The 27,404-nt window shown below is 34.5% G+C and overlaps 1 protein-coding gene across 1 annotated transcript; it reads left to right on the forward strand.

The window, feature by feature from the left end:
- The first annotated feature begins 5,995 nt into the window (after nt 1-5,995).
- On the forward strand, nt 5,996-27,399 carry LOC122401038 (indole-3-acetaldehyde oxidase-like). Its single transcript, XM_043402920.1, has 25 exons — nt 5,996-6,195; nt 17,415-17,464; nt 18,136-18,316; nt 18,867-18,998; nt 19,089-19,245; nt 21,226-21,433; nt 21,554-21,774; nt 21,842-21,944; nt 22,087-22,211; nt 22,285-22,407; nt 22,481-22,648; nt 22,955-23,236; nt 23,312-23,416; nt 23,689-23,902; nt 24,376-24,559; nt 24,664-24,960; nt 25,073-25,155; nt 25,229-25,422; nt 25,577-25,735; nt 25,811-25,939; nt 26,011-26,141; nt 26,442-26,697; nt 26,802-26,898; nt 26,971-27,081; nt 27,180-27,399. The coding sequence occupies exons 1-25, from the start codon at nt 6,170-6,172 to the stop codon at nt 27,245-27,247; spliced, it is 3,804 nt and encodes a 1,267-aa protein (XP_043258855.1). The 5' UTR covers nt 5,996-6,169; the 3' UTR covers nt 27,248-27,399.
- The last annotated feature ends 5 nt before the right edge of the window (nt 27,400-27,404 follow it).

The following is a 27,404-nucleotide window of genomic DNA, read 5'->3' on the forward strand; positions in this document are numbered from 1 at the left end:
ATCGATATTTCCTAAGTTTTCGTTCGCAGAGGAGTAATATATTCGGGTAATTGATATTTTTACTTCATCGAATGATCATTATATACATGCTCAAAATAGTTTTACATGTATGAATTAAGAGAATTGCAGCTATTGTTTTATTAGAATTTCTCATTAGAATTTCTCAGAATATGACTCATAAAAGATTAAGTATTCATTAATGGCATTCATTGATGTCTTTTTCGACATTCCTAAGGTTTTAAGTTTTATATTATTTGATACATGTAAAACTATTTTGAGCATGCATATAATGATCATTCGATGAAGTAAAAATATCAATTACCCGAATATATTTTAATGTAAAAAGCATATAAAACTTTGAATTTTATAGAATTAATTAAATTAATAAATATAATTTATAAATTTAAATATTTATATAAAAGATATTTAAATCTATTTTTAGGGTATGAACCTAATAACTTTAATTAGTTTATTTATATCATTTCAAGATATAAACTAATTTACAATCCACCTAAAATTGAATTAGCTCTATTATTAAATAGGATTTTTGAAGCATATAAAATTATTTCATAAGAAATTTATTCTACTCTATTTCAAAATATAGCTATAGTCAATTTACAATATTACTCCTCTGCGAACGAAAACTTAGGAAATATTAATTTATAATTATTTTGTATGTGATACACCTCCACAAAAAATCTCAAAAAATTATATATTTATAACAGTAACAAGCTATTAAAATTGTAACAATACGAACATGGTCATAACAAAAATTAAGGTAAAAATACAAGCAAATGTCGGTTTTTGATTTTTCCAACATCGCTCCTCCATTTCTAAAAATCTGAAAAAATTATAGATTAGTAATCATAACAAGACACTAACACTATAAAAATATAAACGTGGTCATTTAATAATTTCTATTAAAAAAAAATATTTTTATACTTTTCGAATTTTTTAAAAATCCATTTTGCGGTGAAAAATTCGGAAAAAATTCACAAACACGTACGCCGTAGAGTAAAATACCCCCAATTTTTTTCAAAATCTTTGATACAATACAACAAAAGATATATGTACAGCTTAAACTGAAAATTGCGTTACGCTCTGTAACTACCCTCTCAGTAAGGGTACGGGGTTGATATTTGACACAAATGGTTTTCTTTGAATGGTCTATTAACTGATATGTTCACTGATCAGTTTGGCTCAAGGGCACTTTTGACCATCTTATCCGGCTATACCCTTCAAACATAAACGAAGTGATTATCGAGTACTTTTTTTTAAGGTCATTAACATCTGATAGAAACAAATTTATGGAATGGTTTACGACAAAATTCGAAAATATATCAAGCACACTTATTATCTTTGTTGGCAAAGTATATTCATCATTGCTATCTTCAAATTCCCTATTATTATATGTATCACAATTGCTTTCGTCATTGCAATTTTGAAATCACTTATTTTTAATTGCTAAAAAGTGTATTTCCGAAGGCTGAAATGGGACAAAATAGGTTGGTAATGTGTTAACAGTAACTGTAACTTATTCGAAGAACAAACAAGATCAGCAATCTGTAAAGTCGCTAGCGTTTAGCGGAAATATTTTGTTTAACGAGAAAGTAACGCGAGATTAGGTGAACCCGATCGACTCGATATCTGTAGTCTAGAGTCAAATAGAGGACGGAGAAATAGCTATTTTTTCGGATCACGATATGAAGTCATAGGATGCCATATTATCTTGTTTTTCCCCCGTTCTACCCTCCTTCTATCAGGACGTCTCTCTCTTTAATGGTAGTCCTACGTGCGTGAAGTTCAACAGGAAGGTGTACACCTGTAATATTAGTTGAGACGCTATTATTTACGGTTTACTTTGTATTAATTGTCATTGATATCATTATGCGCTACGAATATGTTGTATGATTATTATGTAACACATGAATGGCGTTTAATAGAGTATTTATTGAAATTATTCTCAATTCTCTTCTTGCTGAGGAAACGTCGGGGCTGTAACATTTTCAGTGACGTCTCAAACTTCCTGTTCTCTCTTCTTTCTAAGTATAATCTTAAATTACCGTATACTTCTAAGGTTTTCTTTTCTTAGTCGAAAACTATCGCACAGACCATCTCAATTGTTCAACTGTCCTTTTGCTATGAAGAATTGCAGCTTGAAAATCTTGCTCCACACTTATCACGGTATTCGAAAACTTATTGCTGTATATTTTTATTCGTAACAATGTTAACGAATTGATTGTTCGTTATTGTATAAAAACGATCATTGTAGTTTGTAGAGAAGTGTATTTTATTTATTTCAGTCAGATAATTTTTTACATAATAGGCGATAAATTAACAAACTCATATAGCCTGAAAGGGTATAGCCAATCAAGGGGGTCAAATGTGCCCTTGAACCAAATTTGACAATTTGACATTTCATACGAATTTTTCCTGTAACTACTTTAACAAGATAGAGGGTTGAAACTTGGCACAGAATGTTTGATTCTGATGCTCTATGGATGGAACCATCCTATGTCAAATTTGGTTCAAGGGCACATTTGACCCCCTTATTCTGCTATACCCTTTGAGTTCTTAATAACAATTATTCAGAATAAAAGTTCTCCTTAACTGTTTCAAGAACTTAATTTTATGTTATAGCAGTTTTCAATGCCAAGCTAGGAGTTAGGTTTCATTAAAAAGAATATCATTTTGTTTTAATAAGTAGCGTTGCTAGTACTGTTTATACAAAAATAAGTTTTAATACTTTTGGGACAAACCGTGTAAGTCTTTTCCAGAAACATCATAAGCTGTTACACACAGTGCTGGAATCTTATATTTATTTCCACGACACATGCAAATCTGACTTATCTCAATTTTTTTTTCTAGATTTCTGACCCTTCTCCTATCTCTCCGCTAAACTTGTTTATCTATGATTTTTCAATCTCATCGTTTTCAGTTTATCGCGTTCATCCGAACGAAACAGTCATGACCATTCGTGTCTCGTTTAGAGTATTATATAAATAGCCATGTATGATTCTGTTTAAATAGTTGTGTATAATTTTATTTGAATACATTAAACTGTAAAGTTTTAATTAAAATAATGAATAAAAATAACATTATATATTGATGATAGCGACGATTAACTATTAATAATAAAATAAGAAATAAGATAAGAAATAAAAAATAAAATAAGTCAGTCGAGCGACAACTGGATGGTAATGTGTTAAGTATTATACCAAAGTGAGCGATCGGAGCTTATGTTTTGGAATTTATCCCCTTTTCTAAATTGGTTTTTGAAAGGGTTCAGAGGTGAGAGATGAACTATAATATAATCATATTTGCCAACTTCCATAAGGCACAGAACATTATTGCATTGTTATAGTTCTATTTGAAATATTTCTACAATATTGTGTTCTACATATTTTGACAACATTCTATTAATATTACAACAGTATGTTTATTCAATATTGCGTTCAAATATTCCAAAACATTCTAGCAATATTTTTAAATAATTATGACTTCTAAGCATATACAGTGATATGCGTAAAGTGTTATAATTTGTTTTCTTAGAAACTGTTAATTGCATAAACAAATTTGTTAGTAAAAAAGCAGTAAAAAACATCATTTAAATTGAAATTTCTGTTTCTACAAATAAATAGCCAGATAGGAATACTTGCCAATTTAGGAGTTAATTGAAGAGAAGAATCATAGAAACAATGTTTCAGATGACAAGAATAAAAAATCAACGCGTCATTCATTTGTTCGATAACAATTGAATAACCGTCATTTTCTCTTATTATGACGTAACTCCGAAATAATTATCGCATTTATTGCTAATTTATAATAGTATTGGTATTAGTAAACTAAGTTATTTGCATTTTTTGTTGCATTTTTTCACGATATCAACTTTAAATATAATCTAAACTAAAGTATATTTAGAATAGAAATTGACAAAATATATATAATTTTGAAAAGCTACTTCCAGTAAATTTGAACGTTGATGAATAACAAATAATGACTCACATTGGACGAAATTATGTATCCTTAAAGATATTCTACGGGGGAAATATTGCAAATGGCTGTCGTAGAACTGTTGTTGCAATGTTTTAAACATTTGAATATTGACAGACACACAATTTCAATATTTTACAAATTAATATTTTTAGAAATGACGCGATTCAAAAAAGTGAGTTTTTCACGAAAAATAAGAAACTCTGTGATTTTAGCAATTATTTACCAAATGAACAATATTGACAATAAAAATGGACTCTAAGAAACAAATTTCATTTGAAATATTCTAAATAAAATAAACATGGCAAAATCCCAAATTGAGTTAACAATATCGATTGAACTTAAAAATTGATTGAGTTTTACAAATTTTGAATATTGCCAGACACACAATTTTAATATTTTACAAATTAATATTATTAAAAGTGAGTTTTCCACAAAAGATAAGAAACTTTGTGATTTTAGTAATTATTTAACAAATGAATAATATTGACACTAAAAATGGATTCTAAGAAACAAATTTCATATGAAATATTATAAATAAAATAAACGTGACAAAATCCCAAAATGAGTTAACTATATTGATTGAACTTTAAAAATTGATTGAGTTTTAAAAATTTTGAATATTACCAGACACACACTTTCAATATTTTACAAATTAATATTATTAAAAGTGATGCAATCCAAAAAAGTGAGTTTTTCATGAAAAATAAGAAATTTTATGATTTTAGCAATTATTTACCAAATGAATAATATTGACAATAAAAATGAACTCTAAGAAACAGATATCATTTGCAATATTATAAATAAAATAAACATGACAAAATCCCAAATTGAGTCAACACTATTGATTCGATTTAAAAAATTGTTAATATTGCCAGACACACAATTTCAATATTTTACAAATTAATATTTTTAGAAATTATGCGATTTAAAAAAGTGTGTGTTTTCACGAAAAATAAGAAACTTTGTGATTTTAGCAATTATTTACCAAATGAATAATATTGACAATAAAAATGAACTCTAAGAAACAGATATCATTTGCAATATTATAAATAAAATAAACATGACAAAATCCCAAATTGAGTCAACACTATTGATTGGATTTAAAAAATTGTTAATATTGCCAGACACACAATTTCAATATTTTACAAATTAATATTTTTAGAAATTATGCGATTTAAAAAAGTGTGTGTTTTCACGAAAAATAAGAAACTTTGTGATTTTAGCAATTATTTACCAAATGAATAATATTGACAATAAATTATTTACCAAATGAATAATATTGACAATAAAAATGGACTCTAAGAAACAGATATCATTTGCAATATTATAAATAAAATAAACATGACAAAATCCCAAATTGAGTCAACACTATTGATTGGATTTAAAAAATTGTTAATATTGCCAGACACACAATTTCAATATTTTACAAATTAATATTTTTAGAAATTATGCGATTTAAAAAAGTGTGTTTTTCACGAAAAATAAGAAACTTTGTGATTTTAGCAATTATTTACCAAATGAATAATATTGACAATAAATTATTTACCAAATGAATAATATTGTCAATAAAAATGGACTCTAAGAAACAAATTTCAAATTTCATTTGAATTATTATAAATAAAATAACCGTGGTAAAATCTCAAATCGAGTTACTTCATTATCTTTAGTAAATTTATTTATAAGAATGTTAAATTGATTTTCATTTAATAATTTAAAACAACATTGATTGAACTGTTTCATCACTTAACAATCATGCCATTTGAGTTCAGTCTCAAATGAGTCGAATCTTGGTGTGTTATTTGCGATGATATTAATAAAACGTAGAAGAAAGAATGTTCGTGGATAATTTTATATATCGAACAGTTCTGGACAAATGTTTCCAATTTGCTACGTAACTAATTAGTTGTATGTTTGAAACAGAATCGGATGAAATATTCCATTTCTGCAACTATCGTTCTTGCAGGTGGTGGGAGATGCGACGCAGGAGCGCAAAAACAACTGCTGCAGGCACTTGAAATGAGTACCACACGTAACTTCCATTAAAGTAGTTGCTGTCTACGCGACGTGCGTGTCGTTTACAGTCGTTTCTGGTGAACTTTCAGTCACCACATTCACTTGCGCTTCTTTCCAAACTCGTATCCAAGAATAATTTGCATCGAATACACCAGCCAGCATGGATTGCCATAGGAACGGTGTTGGGTAAGTGTTCATTCTTCTGGATCGACTGCTACGTAACTCGAAATTTCGTCGGCAGAGAAATTCACGAGTACATCGGTAATACTAAAACTCTTCCCCTGAGAGTATCTATTATTTTATTAAGATGTTACAAAATAAATTCTTCCCTTGGTCCGATTTCAAGGAAATTAAATTTCAAATTGAAATTCCACTTGAACTTAAGTTCGAGTCAACTTTTAACATGTTTCTTCATTTAGTTTTAAATTCAATTTGTAAGTTTTGACTAAAATTCGAGTAATCTCAGCCCACGCCAAATAAGAAAATATACTTAATATGCAAATATAAAATGTAAAGTATAAAAAACTGGATATAAATTCAGAGATAAATCTATCTGTTCCTAGAATAAATATAAAAAAATATATTTCATATTTTGATATGATATATATTATCTTGTTTTGATAGACTGAGGTATCTCGAATTTCAGACGAATTAAAATTTTTTATTTTATTTTTTCGATTTGTTCGTGACAAGATTGAAGATTCTATTTCTCGACTGTTAATTTTCATGTAAAATTGCTATTCTAAAAATGCACGAATTTTAATTGTTCCACGGTCTTCGTTTTTATAGCAATGGATTCAGAGTTTCATTTTTTTATCATTTATTTGGCTGAAAAATAAATGGAGTCTAATGGCTAAGTAATCGTTGATCGACCTTTTAGCTATATTTCAGTGTCGATCGAAGTAGATCGGTATGCACGTTCTACTATAACGGAGGGATCGTAGAAAGGTGTAAGGTATACGATTCTTCAACAAGCTTCATGCACAATAATGCAAGAAGCAAAAGAGAAAGTCGCGGAGCTGCATTGATACGGAAACAATGATTTCAACGTGATTATGTTTTATGTAAGAACATTGTTCAGTGAGCGGACGGTCCTATTTAACCCTAATTCCACAGGAATGTGACTTTCTATTACATGCCAAGTTCGAGCAATTCCAAAGTTTGTAAATTTTATATATTACTTATATAACCTTTAATAAACTATAATACATAAAATATCATTGGTGCAGAGTAATGATAAATATTAATTTTTTATAAAATTTTCAGTAAATTAAAAAAATAGAAAAGTAAAAGAAAAGAAAAATAAAATACTAAAGGAAAGAATATTATTGTAACACGTATCTTATTAACACTTTGGCTGCCACGTCATCCATATATGGGTGACAGGATTGTTTACTATTAGAACAATTAATTCTCAGGATGAAATGTTAAAATTTAAATTTGAATAGGATTAATGAATTTTAGTGAGGTTACGAAAGTAAATGGTAAGACTTTTAAGTTATGTAGTTTACGATTGTTTAAAATCAAAGTTTTGGTCCCGTAAAGAAGTGTACAGTTTTGGTCTGGCAGTCATTGTGTTAATATGATAAGTATGATGTAGTATTTCACGAACTGTGAAAGTAGATTTTGACTCGCGCGAAATGATACATCAAGAAACAAATAAGAATTCTGAGTTTCGAGAGAAAAAAAAAATACTGCTGAGTTGTATCGTTGAATAACTTGAGTTAAATCGAATTTCATTCGCGATAAGATCGTATACACTACTTTATTTACCTTTTATTTTTTTTAAAAACCGATGGAAAACACTCTTACAGGCTAGTTTCGAAGCGATAAGGGCACTATGATTGACACTGGCGTAATCTTGAAAATTGTACAGTAATCGAATAGTATTTAAATTTTTGTTTTGGAAACGTAGAAGTGTCTAAAATAACTGACGTAAAAGATTGCAAACATTATAAACCATGAATATTTATATTCCTTATTAGTGATATGCAGTCTTGCTCCATAATAATTAGTTAAAATTTATGGAAAGAATTGCAAACATTAAACCGAACAAAAGAAGAAAACGTCTACAAGCTTCTTCTTAGGTAACTCGCATAGATACAGATAGTAATTGCATTATAATTGAAAACATTACAGAAACTAACAACACTAGTAACACCGGTTTTTTCAACTTGTTTTTACTACTGAGTTATAATTTATTCGAGACCAGAAACATTTTCTTTGTTCACGAGTTTGTAATGTTTTGATTATTGAATATAATATAATAAATTCTTTTACGAGTGTGTTGTTCTTCAAGTTGAAATCAATAGAGTGTAAATAAGTTGACAACAATAGCAAATTTAAAAGATCTCAACGAGGAGGACTAAGTAAAAATATTGAAAAAGATTCGAGAATTCCAAACCTAGAAATTATAAATAGAAATGCAAATATTACAGCTTTGATGACTGTTCGAGGTTTATCAACCAATAAAAAAATCGTTTGAAGTGTTTAAAATTCAAATAAGGGGAATATTTTCATAGAATCTAAATATTTAGAGTTTTCAGAAAATGGTATTTATGATCGCGAAAATGATTAAACTTGATTTTTCTCTAGTCTATTGTCGAGTTCGCCATTATTATTCTAAACTCTGTAAATGTTTCCAATCAGTTCTGATTCTCCGTCTATAGAAGGTTTATAAATATTTATGTACATGCAAATAATGTCACGCTGAATGACAACGATCAAGAGAAATTAATATGGAAATATGGTCGATATGTAACAAAGTTAACAGACATTTCCTTGTGAAATTGCTGTCGTATAATTTATAGAGAAATCTAAATTGAATTATACGATTGGGAAGCGGTGTGCAGAATATGAAGCAAAACATTTTGCAAAATGAATGGCCCTGGAAGATAACGAAAATAAATAATTTCACCATTGAACGTAAATCACTTGCTGGAACAAAAAAGACTGCTGTGGATGTAATAAATGAGCGATAAGAAAACATTGGCTATGATAATAATCGATGGACGCCAGATACGCCAAACACGTTGTATTAAATTTTACGGATCGCTCACATTTGTTTTTTTTTTTTAATTTTCCTTTTTAAGCTCCCATATCTGTTATTTCTTCTAAATTGCTACTGTCGAATCAAGACCACCATTTAAATTTATTATGATCTATTCGTCATTTACGATTCGCTTTAAAAATTGAAATTAGACATTCAACGAACGAAAGAAGAAGAACAGCGATTAAAATGACGACAGAAAGAGAATTTATAATGTTAATAACAAAGCGTTAGAACCAATTAAGCGTTCCACGAAATTCTTCTTTTCCATTGGCCGCCATATTTGAAGAAATACTAACAACAAACGAGGTCTTTGTCTTTGCTCGTGACCAACAAAATATTTTCCTAGCTCGACAATCGTTCAGTCGGTACTTTATCCTCGTTGCTATAGTTTTCGATCATCGTTTTACAATCTCTCGTGTCGTGCCCATCACCTGTGTCTATTACTACCTCTTTTTTTCTCAGGTTCTTCACTAAGGCCATTTTACTTCATAATTAAAGGATGTTTCGTAATAGTATTATCCATGTTGAAGTTCTGTAGAAAGTGTGCAGTTTACGATTAACAAACAAGTAAGACAGTTGATAATCGAAGAAATTGCATTCCATTTTTCTATGGTTTTTTTAAACATGTCTTTCTACTTTTTAACACACATGTGCTCTTTTTCACAAGATTCCTTTGCTTTATACGGTTTTCCTGTTTTTTCTTTTTTACACGAATGTGATTTACGGAATTAAATAAATTTTATTCTCAGAAAAATTCGTTGATAGATTCTAACGTACGAAAGAAACCTATATACAAGTTAGTTATATTTACGTTAGTTTACGAATGGATCGTCGAAAGATTATATATTATGTAAAAGAGTATCTCCTTGTAAGATGATATTACTGCAAATTACGTAAAATAAGAATGCTGGTTTTCGATGACAGTTAACGTCGGCTAGCAAGAAATGTTTATGGCGAGCACAAAGGTACAATTGACACTCCCATTGTTAGAATAAATTGCCTAGAAAGAACAACAAATTCATTCTGTCGTTATCGAGGCTCGCCAGTTAGACCCCTTCGATTAAACTGTAATGTGAGATATTACAGAGCTGCGCAACGATTACTGATAACCGCGGTATTGTTAAAACGAAGTTGCATTTTCATACACACCGGATCTTCGGACTGTAATTGGCTTTAGATTCAATCGTCGTAACAAGGACCAAGTGTACATCAGATGTTTATAATTTTATGTCGATGGTCGAGAAAAATACTGTTTCTGTTGCTCAATCGGCATTTTATGAACGTTGTTACGTTCATTCTGGATTCTAGAACCTTTCGAAAGCTACATTAAGTCTGGGAGTATTTGGATATTCAATAAATATTCAAACGGTACGAATAAATTTCGAATATTTTATACGGGGTGTTCGGGAACCCCTGGGAAAAATTTCAATGGGGGATTCTAGAGGCCAAAATAAGACGAAAATCAAGAATACCAATTTGTTGATGGAGGCTTTGTTAAAAAGTTATTAACATTTAAAGTTCCGCCAGTAGTGAATTTTTTTTCTCGAAAATGCGCAGGATTTCGGGGGTACGTCTATCCGCCAAAAGCGATTGTAATTGGCCCCCACAATCGAAAATAATTTTTCCAGAACGATTTGAAATTTTTTTTTCCGTCGAAAAATTTCACACCTTCTCGAATTTTTTTCTTGAAAGTGGGTAGGATTTTGGGGGTATGTCTATCCACCAAAAATGATTGTAATTGACCCCCGCAACTGAAAATAATTTTTCCAGAACGATTTGAAATTTTTTTTTCCGTCGAAAAATTTCACACCTTCTCGAATTTTTTTCTCGAAAGTGGATAGGATTTCGATGGTATGTGTATTCACCAAAAATGATTGCAATTGACCCCCGCAAACGAAAATAATTTTTCCAGAACGATTTGAAATTTTTAATTTAATTGTTAATAACTTTTTAACGAAGCCTCTATCAACAAATTGGTACTCTTGATTTTCGTCTTATTTTGGCCTCTAGAATCCCCTACTAAAATTTTTCCCAGAGGTGGCTGAACACCCTATACAGGGTGTTCGGCCACCTCTAGCAAAAATTTTAATGAGCGATAGTAGAGGCCAAAATAAGACGAAAATCAAGAATACCAATTTGTTGATGGAAGCTTCGTTAAAAAGTTATTAACGTTTAAAGTGCCGCCCTTACTGAATTTTTTTTTAAACTATACTATGTGGTCTAATAACGAATTAAAGTTCATTTTTCTTGAGGGGGAATGGAAGGAACATTTCATGGGGCTGCTGGGAGGAGTGGAAAATAGGGTAAGGGTGGGGGGAGAGGAGGGCAGGAGAAGGGGGGAGGAAGAGGGAATAAGTAAGGAGGAAGTGAGGAGGGTGGTGAGAAGGTTGAAGGAAGGAAAGGCAATGGGAGGGGATGAGATCCCGAATGAGGCTTGGAAGTACGGGGGAGAGAGGGGTTTAGAGTTGGCATGGGAGGTATGTAGGAGAGTGTGGGATGGGGAGGGGTGGCCGCAGGGGTGGAAGGAAGGGACTATAGTACCGGTGGCGAAGAAAGGGGGCGGGAAGAGGGTGCAGGATTACAGGGGGGTTACGCTGATGCCGACCTTGTATAAGGTGTATGCGGCGGTACTGTTGGGGAGGTTGGAGCGGGAGGTGGAGGTGGGGGGGGATGATTCCGGAGAATCAGGCGGGGTTCAGAAGAGGGAGGGGTACGGTGGATCATATCTACGTGTTAAATTTTCTGATTGGAAGGCAGGTCGGGAGGAGGGGGGGGAAGCTGGTGGCGCTGTTCGTGGATCTGAGGGCGGCTTTCGACTCGGTGGACAGGAGGACTCTGTGGGAGGCGATGGAGAGGAGAGGGGTGAGGGAAGGGTTGAGGGAGAGGGTAAGGGAAATTTATAGGGAGACGAAGAGCAGGGTGAAGGTGGGGGGGGGAGGTAGGGGAGGGTTTTTGGACGGCGAAGGGGTTGAGGCAAGGGTGCCCCCTGAGTCCGACGCTCTTCAATTTGTTAATAGCGGATGTGGAAGAGGAGATGAGGAAAGGAAGATGGGGAGGGGTGGAGGTAGGGGGGAGGAGAGTGTGTGCGCTGGCGTATGCGGATGACCTGGTGGTGGTGGCGAAGGACGAGGAAGAGATGGGGAGTATGATTAGGCGGCTCGAAGGGTACCTGGATAGAAAGAGGTTGGAGGTTAATGTGGAGAAAACGAAGGTGGTAAGGTTTAGGAAGGGGGGAGGAAGGGAGAGGAAGGTGGAGTGGAGGTGGAAGGGGAAAAGGATAGAGGAGGTGAAGGAGTTTAAGTACCTGGGGTACGTGTTCAGGAGGAACGGGGGTCAGGAGGCGCAGGTTAGGGATAGGGTGAGAAAGGCGGGGGTGGTAATGAGGCAGGCATGGGGAATCGGGAAAAGGAAGTTTGAGAGGGACTGGGGAAGGAGGATGTGGCTGTTCGACACGTTGGTCTGGACGGTGGCGGGATATGGGGCAGAGATTTGGGGGTGGAGGGAGAGGGAGGAGATGGAGAGGATGCAGGAGAGGTATATAAGGTGGTCATTGGGGGTGGACTGGAGGACGCCAGGATATATGGTAAGGGAGGAGACGAAGAGGAAAAAGTTGAGGACGTGGGCGGGGGGAAGGGCAGGGAGATATGAGGAGAAACTGAGTAGGGGAGAGGGAGGGGAGTTGGCTAGGTGGTGCCTGGAAGAGATAAGGGAAAGGGGAAGGGAAGGGGGAGAGGAATTGTCGGCGTGGGAGAGAGACAGGTTGGGGTGTAGAGGGTTGGGAGGATTGAGGGGAGGAGAGGGAGGGGCAAGTGGGCGAGCGGGCTGGGAGGGATGGGAGGAGGAAGATGGGAGGAGGCAGGAAGAGGAGAGATGGGGAAAAGTGGTGCAGTCGAGGTATAATAGGTGGTACAGGGAGTTGGTGGGACGGGAGTTACCGGGGTACCTGAAGGCAGGGTGGGGAGAAGTGAGGTATGGAAGGCTAGCTAGGTATAGGATGGGGAACGAGATGAGGGGGGGGAGGTACTGGGGGGATGAGGAAGAGAGGAGATGTAGGGTATGTGGTTGGGAGGAGGAGACATGGGAGCACGTTTTGGAGAGATGTACGGGGGATGAGGCAGAGGGGAAGGGGATCGGGGAAAGGATAAGGGAGATTTTGGACGAGGGAGGGGGAGGGGAGGGGTGGATAAAGAGGCTGGAGGTCAGGAGGAAAGAGAAAGAGGTGGAGAGGGGGGAAGGGGGGGATGAGGGGAGGAGTGAATGAAGGAATGGAATGCAAGGGCGGAAATGGAAGTCGACGGCGGGGAGGGCGAGCGGGGGTGGAGGAGTGGGAGAGAAGGGAGGAGGGAGAGAGGGAGAGAGCGAGTAGCGTAAGGTTAGGCTAAGAGCGTGCGGCGAAGGGAGATGAGAGAGAGAGAGAGAGAGAGCGAGTAGCGTAGGATTAGGATAAGAGCGTGCGGCGAAAGGAAATGAGAGAGAGGGGAAAAGCAGCGGGGGGAGGATGTAAGGGCAGTGAGGAGTAGAGTAAGAGTAGAATAAGTAGGATAAGTAGGATAAGTTAGGTTAAGGGAGAGATGGAAATGTAAGGTGGGGAGGAAGTGTAACCCTAAGGGGAAGCAGGAAATAAATCTATCTATCTATCTAAGTTCATTTTTCTTGAATTAAATATTTTAGGGGAGAGGGGGCGTTTATTAGAAGGAAGAAGAAGGCTTCTCAGATTTAAAAAAAATAGAAAATAATATCTCGAAATTGATTATATTACGATCGAAAGTGAGCCATTGATCCATTTAAAATGCGACCTGACAATTGCACAAATTTTATCACTACCTCTACAATATCCTGACCTTAGAATATATTTATACCTCATAAATTAAAATTCGGTTAATTATTTATATTACGGAAGTGAGCCATTGATTCCATTTAAAATGCGACCTGGCGATAAAACAAATTCTTTATCACTGCCTCTACGATATCCTGACCGTAGAATATATTTATACGTCATAAATTAAAGTTCAGTTTATTGAAATCTTCGAAAACATTGATTAGATACATAACAACACATAATCGTTTAAAATCCCTCGAATAATCCTTCAATTTGATTTTATCATCCAAAGGAAATGTCTTTAATTTAAAAATCAAGTTCTTCTTCTTTTCTTTCTTCTCTTACTTAATACTACATATTTGTGATACAACCTAACAGTGAAGTTTGTAATAGATTCATGGCTTCCACAGAGAAGACGAATGTTTCTTAAAGACACCTGTAATTATGTACAAGCAATTATTGCGCTGACGCTTATGGTTTCCACTACACGCACATGGCAACAGCAATCGTATGACTAAGACAGTATGTTGTACTTTGTATCATGAAATTCTTCAATCGTCCAAACCAAAACATTAACAATCACACAGCATGTCACGTTTAACAAATGGTTTATCAGTCCTTGTCTTTAAAAGGAACAAGAGTATCGCAATTTCTTCGAATTCAATCACTGACAAATACAAAGGTGTTTGACTCGTTGTCCAAAACAATCGATTATCTGAATCTTAATCGCTTCGAGCAATTTCGTTTCTATTACTATTTATAATTCTTCGAATCCCTGAAATTTCGAATGTTTTTCATTAATCTCTCCTCCTCTGAACTTCTTCGATATTCAAAGAATTATTAATATAGTTTTTATATCATAAGCATTGTTGCAATGTTGGTTTTCTCCGCACGATTATCGAAAAAATCAATTATCAGAACGGATAATCGACGTTCTGTTGCACTTATCGTCGTTGGACTTCTTCCAATTCGTCATAATCTACGTTTGTAGCTTATCGAGCAATGTGATGTAATCGAATAAACGTCGCGAATAAATTGCTACGCGTCGGTTTTATTCGTTATCAAACGTACGAATAAAATCTTGCCTATCTTTGGTTTACTGCCACTCGTTAGCCCACGTGATTTTCGTTCGTACACATCGGTGTTCAGAAGTGCTTCGTACCTCACGATAATGTGTACCCACTCGTTAGACATCATAAGTACTGTGGAGTCCGTTTCATCAAGATGACTCCTTGAAACCCGTGTGCTCTTTGTTGTAATATAAGCAGTGCGAGTGTTTGAATTCTGACACATCGATAAAAAAAAATGTTCAGGATAGGTTCAGATTGCGTGCTGAGCACCGACATTTTCGTCAAGTTAGTACAGTGATTTTTCATTCATACAGAAACGATTTCTAAAACATTTCACCGAAGCAGAATAAAAATCTTCGTTTTAAACTGTTCCAAATGATGGTGTATCGTGTTCCAAGTGTCGTGGAAAGCTTAAAAAAATAAAGTGTACTCTCGTTTGTAACTGTTGACAAATGTTTTATATTCGCAGTCACGACGATTTCATTCTGTTATATTTAGACACGTGTAACGATTTCTAAACTGAGTATTTTACCGGTGCAGAATACGAATTGTTTTTTTAAATTGTTGTGATGTTTTATTGTGTTTTGTTGTTATTATTCTCTGCTCGTATTCTTGTCTATGACTGTTGAATATAGCAATGTAATAGTGTTTGCAATATTGCTCACTTCACGCATGGAATACAGAGTTTTCCTTTCAATTGCTCCGATTTATTTTATTTTGTTTTAATTGTATATGATATATTTGTTTCATTTGTAATAATGTGTTTGTTTTTTTTTTATTTATTCTTTTTCACGTTGCCTCGACCGTTTGTTAGCGACGATATTGCATCATGGTGGTCTATATTTCGTGGTACATGTTAATTTTCCTTCAAGTACTCTAATGTGTTCTTCGATTCGTTTCTGTTAAGGCCCATGGGTCATATTATGTTTTCTTCTTAGCAATTCTTTTGTTCTGTATTCGTGTTCACTTTATAAACAGAGTACGGAGAACTTGAACTGTCGTAAGAATTGCTAAACTTCGCAATAGAATGAATCAGCTAAACCTAGAATGTCTATTAAACGATAAATATAAGATATCATCGTCTCAGATACATTTGATTGTATAAATTTTTATCGAGTAAATTATTAATAGCTTATCATATAAAACTGATAGTTCACCGAGTGCTTTAGGTTTTAACGTTACGTGGCTGTCAAGGTCGAATACCATAGATGAATTCTGCACCGCTTATCAATTATATAATTGCTCCATTATCGAGTTCGTTGAGATTTGTTACGCTCGATAGTAATTTTCATTATTATCGTTATCTCGTAGTTTCGCAGTATCTACAGCGCCATCTAAATCGTTGTAGTGGTTTAGAGTTTTTGAATAGAAATAAAAAGAAATCAATCGTACGATTTTACATTGTATAATAAAAGTATAAAATAGAATAATGAGAATAATACAAGGTGTTCGGCCACCCCTGGGAAAAATTTACATGAGCGATTTTAGAGGCCAAAATAAGACGAAAATTAGGAATACCAATTTGTTGATGGAGGCTTCGTTAAAAAGTTATTAACAATTGAATTCAAAAATTTCAAATCGTTCTGGAAAAATTATTTTCGGTTGCGGGGGTCAACTACAATCATTTTTGGTGAGTACACATACCTCTGAAATCCTATCTACTTTCGAGAAAAAAAATCGAGTAGGTGCTGAAATTTTTCGGTGAAAAAAAATTTTTCAAATCGTTATAACAAAATTATTTTCGGTTGCGGGGGTCAGTTACAATCATTGTTGGTCATTACACATACCCCCGAAATCCTAGGTACTTTCGAGAAAAAAATTCGAGGATGTGTGAAATTTTCCCACGGAAAATAAAATTTCAAATCGTTCTAAAAAAATTATTTTCGGTTGCGGGGGTCAATTACAATAATTTTTGGTAAATCGGCATATCCCCAAATTCCTGCGCATTTTCGAGAAAAAATTCAATACGGGCAGAACTTTAAACGTTAATAGCTTTTTAACAAAGCCATCAACAAATTGGTATTCTTGATTTTCGTCTTATTTTGGCCTCCAGAATCCCCCATTAAAATTTTTCACAGGGATGGCCGAACACCCTGTATAATTTATAAGCTTATAATAATATAAGCACCATCTAAATTGTCTTAGTGGTTTAGAGTTTTTGGATAAAAATGAAAAGAAATTAATCGTACGATTTTATATTGTATGATAAAAGTGTAAAATGGTATAATGAGAATAATATAATTCATAAGCTTATAATAATATAAGCACCATCTAAATTGTCTTAGTTTAGACAAATGTTTAGAGTTTTTGAGTAGAAATGAAAAGAAATCAATCGTTCGATTTTACATTGTATGATAAAACTGTAAAATAGAAGTGTAAGATTGAGAATAATATAATTAATTTTCCTGTATTTCGAACTCATCGAAAAATTTACATCGATTATTTCGTTAAATTTGTGTTGCAGAGATGTGAAGAAATCGGTGGAACTCACTATCAATGGATCGCCCTATACTGGTATATTTTCTAAATAATATAAATATTTTTAAAAACACGAGAGATCGCGAAATAAATTAATTAGATCGACTGCCGGACTTTTATGAAAGCAAAAAACGTATCATTATACAAAATCATTATTTACTACTTAAATATTGGAATTTAGTAAGCTATACACGTATTTGAATTGTGCTAAATTAAACTTGTACACCATTGGATTATTTTCAGTTATACTTTGTAGGATACACTTCATTTTTATTTGTTATTTCAAGATGAATGCAGACAAACTAAAGCCTTAACTTTATTTCAGAAAAATAATTGATTGCTACTAGCTGCCATTGTAAAAGTTACAAAAACTGTATTTAAATACTGTATTACAGTGTATAATAATTTTTTTATGATGCTGTAGTGTCGTCTAAAATAAAAGATTTGATATTCTGTAACAAGTGAAGTTAAACGAAAGCACGTAAAAAGAGCAATAGTATCGACGAAAAAATAATATAATATCTCTAAAATAGGTTCTCTACAACGTGCGCCGGTCACCAGTGACCACCATGGCGTTAATTACGCTCGTGACGTAGAAATAGGGATTAACGGATTTTTTCTTGAAAATGAACTAATCCTTTCCTGAGGATAATGATGGCAGAGGAAAACGACGACCATAGGAATTAAAATGGCGCAATTTTTTTCAGTCACGGAAAGTATACCTCCTGGAACATCCCTCAACGTCTACATTCGAAATTATGCGAAACTTTCGGGGACGAAATTTATGTGCAACGAGGGTGGTTGCGGAGCATGTATCGTGTCGGTGACTGTCAAGGGAGAGACTATGTCTGTGAATTCTTGCCTAGTGCCAGTTATAATCTGTGATGGGTAAGTATGATTGTTATACTCTCAAAAAATTATAATTTTTAAACTAATAAACTCTCAGACTCGAGCAGCGATAGATATGCTTTTAGAAATAATCTCTGTTTAATCTAATCGTTTCTCTTTACATTCTACATTACATTAACAAATTTATTGTAATTAACAAAAAATACATTGTTATGTAGCCTAGTAAGAAAATGCAAGAAAGAGAACTGATTATGTTTAGAGAATTAGGCCGACAAAATGAGACCCTTGATCCAGTAGAGTCTGGGTCCATTTCGAACGAGCTACTTTTTTCAGAGTCTTGCAATTTTGATTTTTGCTATATAACAATAATAATGTTAATGCTGAGTGAGCTTGCAAAATTAACGACATTAATGAATAATGAATTCACGAATACGATAACGGAAAAATTAGATCAGAATTCTTGTAATGAAATGCGAAATAGTAAAATTGAGATTTGGGTCAAAGTGGACCCGGTTAAGGGGTTAATTACTCGCACGCGTGCCAAGTCGAGTAAGCAAAAGGTTCAGATTCTTGAATCTTATTGTTATAGCTGGTGCATTAAAACCATCGAGGGATTAGGTAATAAAAAAGATGGCTACCATGTGTTGCAAGCATCACTGGCGAACAAGAATGGTTCGCAGTGCGGTTATTGTTCCCCTGGTATGATAATGAACATGTACAGGTGAATTATACTTATTTAGATTTTTTCTCCGGTGCACTTTGAATCAAACTAGTCAGGGGCAAACGTAATCGATAAGACGACACTATTTAGCCTTTTGCAGGGCAAACAGCTTACCATGAAGGAGATAGAAAATTCTTTCGGTAGTAATATTTGCCGTTGTACAGGATATAGACCAATTTTAGACACCTTTAAGGGCTTTGCTGTCGACGCTGACAAAAAACTCGCCAAAGATATTCATGACATCGAAGTGAGTACATTCCGTTTATAAATGCACTGCTGGAAACAATTTGGGTTAGTTCCTGAATGTGCAGGGTGGCGCCAAAATAGGTGGTTCTATTTTGATAGCGTATTGTACTATTCTTAACACACAATAGTTTAACTTCTAATAAGAAATAAAAAAAAAAAGGACAATGCAAATATATTATGACTTTAACGAAAACAAGTAATACCATATTATAGTAAAAAATCTCGAAAAAACGATTGTTATATGTATATTGCGACGAAAATTATGATGAATAAAACAACTATAAAATTACTGAATTTTGAAAAATACATGCAATACATGTATATGTTCGACCACTCCTGGGAAAAATTTGAATGGGAGATTCCAGAGGCCAAAATAAGACGAAAATCAAGAATACCAATTTGTTGATGGAGGCTTTGTTAAAAAGTTATTAACGCTTAAAGTTCCGCCCGTATTGAATTTTTTTCTCGAAAACGCGCAGAATTTCGGGGGCATGTCTGTTCACCAAAAATGATTGTAATTGACCCCCGTAACCGTAAATAATTTTTTCAAAAAGATGTGAAATTTTTTTTTCGCTGAAAAATTTAGGCATTAAAAATTTGTTTTTTATTTTTAGTAATTTTGTTTGACGTTGTATGGAAATTTTGTCTAATACTTTTTTGTAGGTATCCATGAGCTCTACTTCAGAAGAAACTTTCATTGAAATATGTTCACTATTGTAGGAGTTATTGTTGTTCGAAAACTGGTCCATTTTTATGGTGTTTTTCTCACTTTACGGGGTCAAGAAACATGTTTTTTAATATGGTTACAATTTCTACATATTCTACAGCAAAATATGCGTCGTTTGCTTTTTAAAACATTAAAATCGTCCAATCCGTTCAGGAGTTATGATGTTTTAAAGATTCATTTCTGGCCAGAAATTACATTTTCGGTAAGGAATTTTTTTCTCGAAAGTACGTAGGATTTCGGGGATATGTGTATTCACCAAAAATTATTGTAATTTACCCCTGCATCTAAAAACAATTTTTTCAGAACGATTTGAAATTTTTTAATTTTGTCGAAAAATTTGTCCACCTTACTGAATTTTTTTCTCGAAAGTGCGAAGGATTTCGGGGGTATGTGTATTCACCAAAAATGATTGTAATTTACCCCTGCAACTAAAAACAATTTTTTCAGTACGATTTGAAATTTTTTAATTTTGTCGAAAAATTTGTCCACATAACTGAATTTTTTTCTCGAAAGTGGGAAGGATTTCGGGGGTATGTCTATTCACCAAAAATAATTGTAATTGACCCCCGTAACCGTATATAATTTTTCCAGAATGATTTGAGATTTTTTGAAATTTCAGGGAAATCGGAATGTCAGGGTCAGACGTAGTTTCGGTAAACAATTTTTTTTCTCCAAAATGCGTAGGATTTTATGGGTATGTGTAATGACAAAAAATGATTGTAATTGACCTCTGTAACTAAATATATTTTTTTTAGTATGATTTAAAATTTTTTAATTTAATTTTTTAATAACTTTTTAACGAAGCCTCAGTCAAGAAATTGATATTCTTGATTTTCGTTTTATTTTGGCCTCTAGAATCTCCCATTTAAATTTTTCCCAGTGGTGTCCGAACACCCTGTATATCCTGCACAATACTGTTTGCAAATTATCTGCATATTCCTTACACATTGATTTCATATGTGTTTAATATTCAAAGATATTTTAGCTGCATAGAAATCCACAGTCTAATTGTCAGATAATAATATCATTCTATACTAATCGCACAATCTATTTCGGCGCCGGCCTGTCTATCGCTGATAGTAAGAACATTAATATTTTTACTAAATAGCTTATGAGATATCGGGAGCTTCAGAAATCCCAAGTACTTCATCGACAGATAAAACTATACGAGCATGTAATCCTTTAATTGTTTCGAGAAGTGTACTTATCAGATACGTAGTCGAAATTGTATACAATCGTATTTTCGCTATTCAGGAACTGTACAAGATCAAAAAATGCAAAAAGACTGGGAAACCCTGTACTAACAATTGTACCGCGGTCGTTCAAAACAGCGAGAGCAAGATCGACATGAAGTTAGACGGTGCAGAGTTTCACAAAGTATTGTCAGTGAGCGATCTGATGGAACTCTTTGAGAAAAAACCAAATGCAAGTTACATTTTAAACGGCGGCAACACTGCTAACGGTAAATAACCATATGTTTATCAAATGCTTAAAAAATATACAAATTATTTAATTAACGTGTTCTGTGTACGTCATCTTGTATTAACATATACTTATGAAATATTTTATCGTTTTGTTTCAGGTGTTTACCGAATACAACAGCCCGATATGTACATAGCCATTAATGATATCTCTGATTTACGCCGCATAAACAAAAGTGACGATTCCTTGACTATTGGCGGAAATGTTAGCCTTACAGTGGCAATAGAGACCTTCAAAAAACATTCCAAGGATCCAAATTTCGAATATTTGCTACAGTTGGCCAACCACATTGATCTAATCGCTTCCGTGCCCGTGAGAAATGTACGTACCAAGACTTTGAGATAACGAACGAAGTGCATAATAATTGTTTGGAATAAATTGGTCGCAGATTGGAACCGTAGCTGGAAACTTGATGATAAAGCACCAGCATCAGGATTTTCCCTCGGATCTTTTTCTGATACTTGAAACTTCGGGCGCACAACTGCACATAGGTAAACGGGTTTACTTACCCTTCATTTCAAACGAAGATTAAATAAATGTTTATAAAAAAGTCATCCTATATTAACAAAAAAGCATTTGAAGTACTTATCAATATGCTTACATCAAACTGTATCTTTTCTTTTTTGCGAACAGTGGACGCGAATGGCAAGAGCATTATGAATTTAATAGAGTTTCTGAATTTCGATATGAACCACAAAATTATATACAGTATTGTGCTACCATCACGTAGCAGCGAATACGTCTACAGATCTTATAAGGTACATCTTTCCTTCTTATTAAACCTTTGTGAAATTATTTAGAAACAATTTCACCGATAGAATTTGATCCTAGATAATGCCACGGGCTCAAAATGCTCATGCGCACGTTAACGCTGGATTTCTATTTAAATTGGACGGAGCTGGTAAGGTCTTAACGAAACCAAACATCATAATAGGTGGAATAAACACGGACTTTGTGAGTAAAAGAAACATTAAGTAATACGCGTAAAGAGGCGCCTTGCATTTGAGAACTGAATTGGTTCTTCCAGTTGCACGCATCTAATACCGAAGCCTTCCTGGTTGACAAAAATATTTTGAACAAGGACGTGGTCAAACAAGCCATACAGACATTGGACAGCGAATTACACCCTAATTACGTGTTGCCCGATTATTCTCCAGAGTTCAGGAAGACCCTTGCCGAAGGACTTTTCTTCAAGGTACTTTTTAGATGAAAGATTTCGACTCACGTTGAAGACTAAACAGCGGATTTTTATGCAGTTAAAATAATGGAGATTCTACTGTATTATGAATTAAATTTCTTATCAACTATGATTTAAACTTCGTTGTAAATAAGACTGATATCAGAAGAAAGTATGTAACACGCTCGTTTATGTTATTTGTACAAAATATGCAAAAAATATGTACTTCTATAAGAATTCGCTATCTAGTCGTGACAAATGATTTAGACTTGCGTTGATAGACTAGTCTGATTGTGAATCGATATTCGATGCGTTCTTGTTTAGTTTGTTCTGAGTATCAAACCGGAAAACGTGGATCCCAAAGCACGCAGTGGCGGGACCATTTTGCAAAGGGAATTATCATCTGGAAAACATGACTACGACACAGACAAGAATCTATGGCCAATGAACCAACCTCTGCCAAAAATGGAGTCTGTGTACCAAACATCAGGAGAAGCGCAATACACGAACGACGTCCCTCCCATGCCAAACGAAGTTTCCTGCGCGTTTGTTCTTACTACGGTGGCCAGCGGACATGTGGAAAACATCGACCCATCCGAAGCATTGGTACTGTATTTTTACTATGAAATCGGTTGAAATTTTTCTTAGAAAACTATTCTAAACTATTATACATTATTGCAGAAAATGAAAGGAGTAGTGGCGTTCTTATCTGCCAAAGATGTCCCTGGGAAGAATTTGTTTATCAGCGGGGCCACTCAGGAAACAATGTTACCCAATGACGAAGTGGTAAATCGAACAGTAGATTTACAATTTTTCCATGTTTAGAGATATCCCTAACGCTTGTTCAAATTATAGTGTAAAAAGTAAGAATACAGTGAGTCCTTCGTATTCAAGGTTTGATACAGTAAAAAAGAAAAGAACGTGAGCATTAAAATAGCTTGTCGAATTGCACAAACATTGTAAAACAAAATTATCGAATACGATAATAACACGAACATGGTAGGACACAAATGGGTTAAAATTTTCGAAATGTCTGACTCGTTCGTTCTGATCTGTAGTTGTTTGTGGATAAGAAAATCGAATATGCCGGACAGCCTGTTGGAATGATCGTGGCTACGTCACATACCATTGCAATGAATGCAGCAGGGAAGGTGCAAGTCTCTTACGTGGACGTTGCAACGGATAAACCGGTGCTGTCGATAGAGGATGCCATCGCCTCGAACGAAGAAACTAGATTTCTCCCAATGTCTAACATTGTCGCCCCGACCAAAGGTGCGGAGATGAAAACTTATTTTTAAATCTTATTTATTTGCTCCAAATACAGCAGGATTTATATTCCTGGATATTCTATTTTCTGCTATAATATAATAATATAATATAGAGGTATCAGATAGTAGTAAGGTACTATCAGGTAGTAGCAACCAATTTTTGGTTTTAAGAAGAAGATAAGATCTTGTCTTTTAAAACAAGCCTGCAATGAAGTTTTAGGCCTCTGCTAAACTCATAATTAAATTTGACATTTTCTTAATTGACTTTGTAATTAATAATTCACTTTCTCCTCAGTAGATTATTATTTGCTTCTATACTGGCTGCTCCTTCATCTGCTACAGTGAGCAGTTAATTGTTTTTCATTGAAAAAACTGATGAAAATCGGACCACGAATGTTTCAAATGCCTATGTTATACAAGAAAGTGTTGAAATTTTCATTTTCATTGTTATTCTCTATTTAATACTATACGTTGCAGGAACCGACACGAAACATGTGGTAAAAGGCGTTTTCCGATGTGGCAGTCAATATCATTTCACCATGGAGACCCAATCGTGCGTTTGCGTCCCAGTTGAAGACGGTATGGACGTCTATTCGTCGACACAGTCGATGGACCTTACTCAAGTATCAATAGCTGAATGTCTCAGTATAAAGAATAACAGGTAAAATATTAGTTTTTAAATTTCATACTTTGGGCCCCAGTTGGTATAGCATCGTAAAAGCTCTTGTATGGACGATGTTTGATTAATTGCAACAATTATTTTAGCATAAATATCCAGGTGAGGCGGCTGGGTGGCGGTTATGGCTCAAAGATATCGCGTGCCACGCAGGTGGCTTGTGCATGTGCGCTGGCTTGCTTCAAATTAAATCGTCCGGCACGATTCGTCATGTCCATAGAGAGCAACATGATGGCAGTAGGTAAACGCTACGATACACGCCAGGAGTACGAAGTTGGCGTGGACGACAACGGGTTCATTCAATATCTAAATTCAAAGCAATGGACTAATAGTGGCAGTAACTTTAACGAGTTTCACACGCCTATAGCGTCAGAACATTTCAAAAGGTGAGGATTGCTGAGCGTGCACAGCCTGAATTAATTAGAGCATCGCTAATAAATATAATTGTGAACTGAGAAAATGGTCAAACGATTGGATTTCATGCGTTGAAATTTCCAGCTGCTACATCTTCAACACCTGGACCATACAGGGCATTGAAACCAAAACCGATTTACCGTCCAATACTTATTGCCGAGCACCAGGTATATCAAATATTTATTTGTTTGCCTTTCGTTTGTTGGAAATGAAATTTACGTTTTTATTTGTGGGATGCAGGCTCTACGGAAGCTGTCGGCATGATAGAAAACATAATGGAACATATTGCACATGCTATCGGCAAAGATCCGTTAGAAGTTAGGTTGCTGAACATGGACCCGATCCACAAAAGTATGTTGCTACCTATGATAACGGAATTGTGCAAGAATGCAGACTATGATACGAGGAAGAATGCTGTAGAAGCGTTCAATAGCGTAAGACATTCTTACAATTTAATTATTTTATATATTATTTATTCGTAAACCTGAACGAAAGTTATAATGGCGCTACCATAACGAATGGTTGAAACTGACATTGTTTTAGTTATCTGGAGAATATGTACGTAGAAAATGAAAAATTCTGTTGTAGGAAAATCGATGGAAGAAGAAGGGAATATCTCTGTTACCCATGATGTATCCATTCGAATTAATGGGACAATTTCATTCACTTGTTTCAATCTATGCTCGTGATGGTACTGTTTCTATCACACACGGTGGCATTGAATGTGGTCAGGGTATCAATACAAAGGTATACAAAACAGGAAGTAATAAACTGATACGAATGTACAATACGAAATAGATAATATTATCTTTTTCGCGGCAGGTAGCTCAAGTAGCAGCACACACCTTAGGAATTGACTTATCGTTGGTTACTGTTAAACCAAGCAATAATCTGACATCTCCAAATACTTTTGTCACTGGTAGTAGTGTCACTAGCGAGACTTGCTCATATGTAAGATATTGCATTGTATCCAAAACTATAGGTTTCGTTAATATGTCTATATCGCAAGTATTTGACTGTAGGCAACAATGGTAGCTTGTCAAGAACTTCAGAAAAGGTTGGAACCTATCAAACAAGAGCTAAAGAATCCATCTTGGCAAGAATTGGTGATGGCAGCGTTTCAGAAGGACGTTGATCTATGCGCACGTCACATGTAAACTTGTTATAAACTATATACCTGATATTATGCTGCTAGTGTTTAATTTCGGCAGTAGCATTTCAGTAAAATGCTAATATTGGACTTCTTTACTAAGTAGTAAAAGGAGATGTTCCAAATAGTCTCTAGAAACTACATTTTTGTCGTTTCTATAATGCTCTTATATTTCGTTGTCGTGACTGTAAAATTTTATTATTTAGTATCAACTATAATCAATACTAAATACTACATATCCTTTTTATAATTTTTCAAGTGTCTCAATGATTTTTAATGAAATATTTATTGTATATTCTATAGGTATAGCCTGAAAGACGACGAGTTAAAGCCTTGTTCCATATATGGAGTCACGATTACAGAAGTTGAAATCGACGTATTAACGGGACAACAGATGATACATAGAGTAGATATAATGGAGGATGCAGGGCGTAGTATGAATCCAGAGATAGATCTGGGACAAATAGAAGGTGCCTTTGTGATGGGACTTGGATATTGGACCAGTGAAGATCTAATGTATGACCCAAACTCTGGGCAACTGACGAATTATAGAACCTGGGTTTGTTCTCCTTAACATTACATTATTGCTTCGACTAATTCTTCTGATTTAATACGCATTTTATAAAATAATTTATACATCATGGAAAATGTCTTCATTTACAGAATTACAAACCACCAGGGGCTAAGGATATCCCAATCGATTTTCGCGTATATTTTCGTCGAAATGCACCTAATCGTATGAGTGTGCTTCGTTCGAAAGGTAAAGATAAACACGAGCCAATGTACTTGTTTGTAATTATAATACTTATGCATTACGTATTACCTGTTACAGCAACCGGTGAACCACCTCTCTGCTTGAGTTACTCGGTACTAGTTGCAATTCACAATGCAATCACTTCAGCCAGGAAAGATGCTGGAATCAGTGATTCATGGTATAGATTGGGTAAGCATGCTATAATGATTATTTACTTTAGAAAATAGAGTTAAACGGAAGAATTACAAATTTTGTGCTTGTTAAATTACATTGAATTATTTTTATAGATGGCCCTGTTACTACAGAAAAGATTTTGTTACATAGTGTAACTAACAAGGATCAACTGGTGCTTTAAGATAAGAGTTGACTTTTGAAATAAAATATAACTGTTGCTTGGATTCTGTCCGAATCTATACCTATCCGCATCTCCAGTGTTTCAATTTATACTTTCTTAGAAATGATATTTATATTGATAAATGGAACATTTACTTTTCCAGAACTCTATTATAAAA

This window comes from Colletes gigas, unplaced genomic scaffold (assembly GCF_013123115.1).
Source record: "Colletes gigas isolate AHSC1104 unplaced genomic scaffold, ASM1312311v1 Colletes_gigas_Sc00021, whole genome shotgun sequence".
Taxonomy (NCBI): Eukaryota; Metazoa; Arthropoda; class Insecta; order Hymenoptera; family Colletidae; genus Colletes; species Colletes gigas.

Excerpts from the sequence above, each read along its gene's own strand:
- LOC122401038 (XM_043402920.1), top strand. The coding sequence starts at position 6,170 with ATGGATTGCCATAGGAACGGTGTTGG. Across the intron at positions 22,212-22,284 it reads ACGTCTACAGATCTTATAAG|ATAATGCCACGGGCTCAAAA; the intron begins GTACATCTTTCC and ends ATTTGATCCTAG. Across the intron at positions 23,903-24,375 it reads CATTGTCGCCCCGACCAAAG|GAACCGACACGAAACATGTG; the intron begins GTGCGGAGATGA and ends TATACGTTGCAG.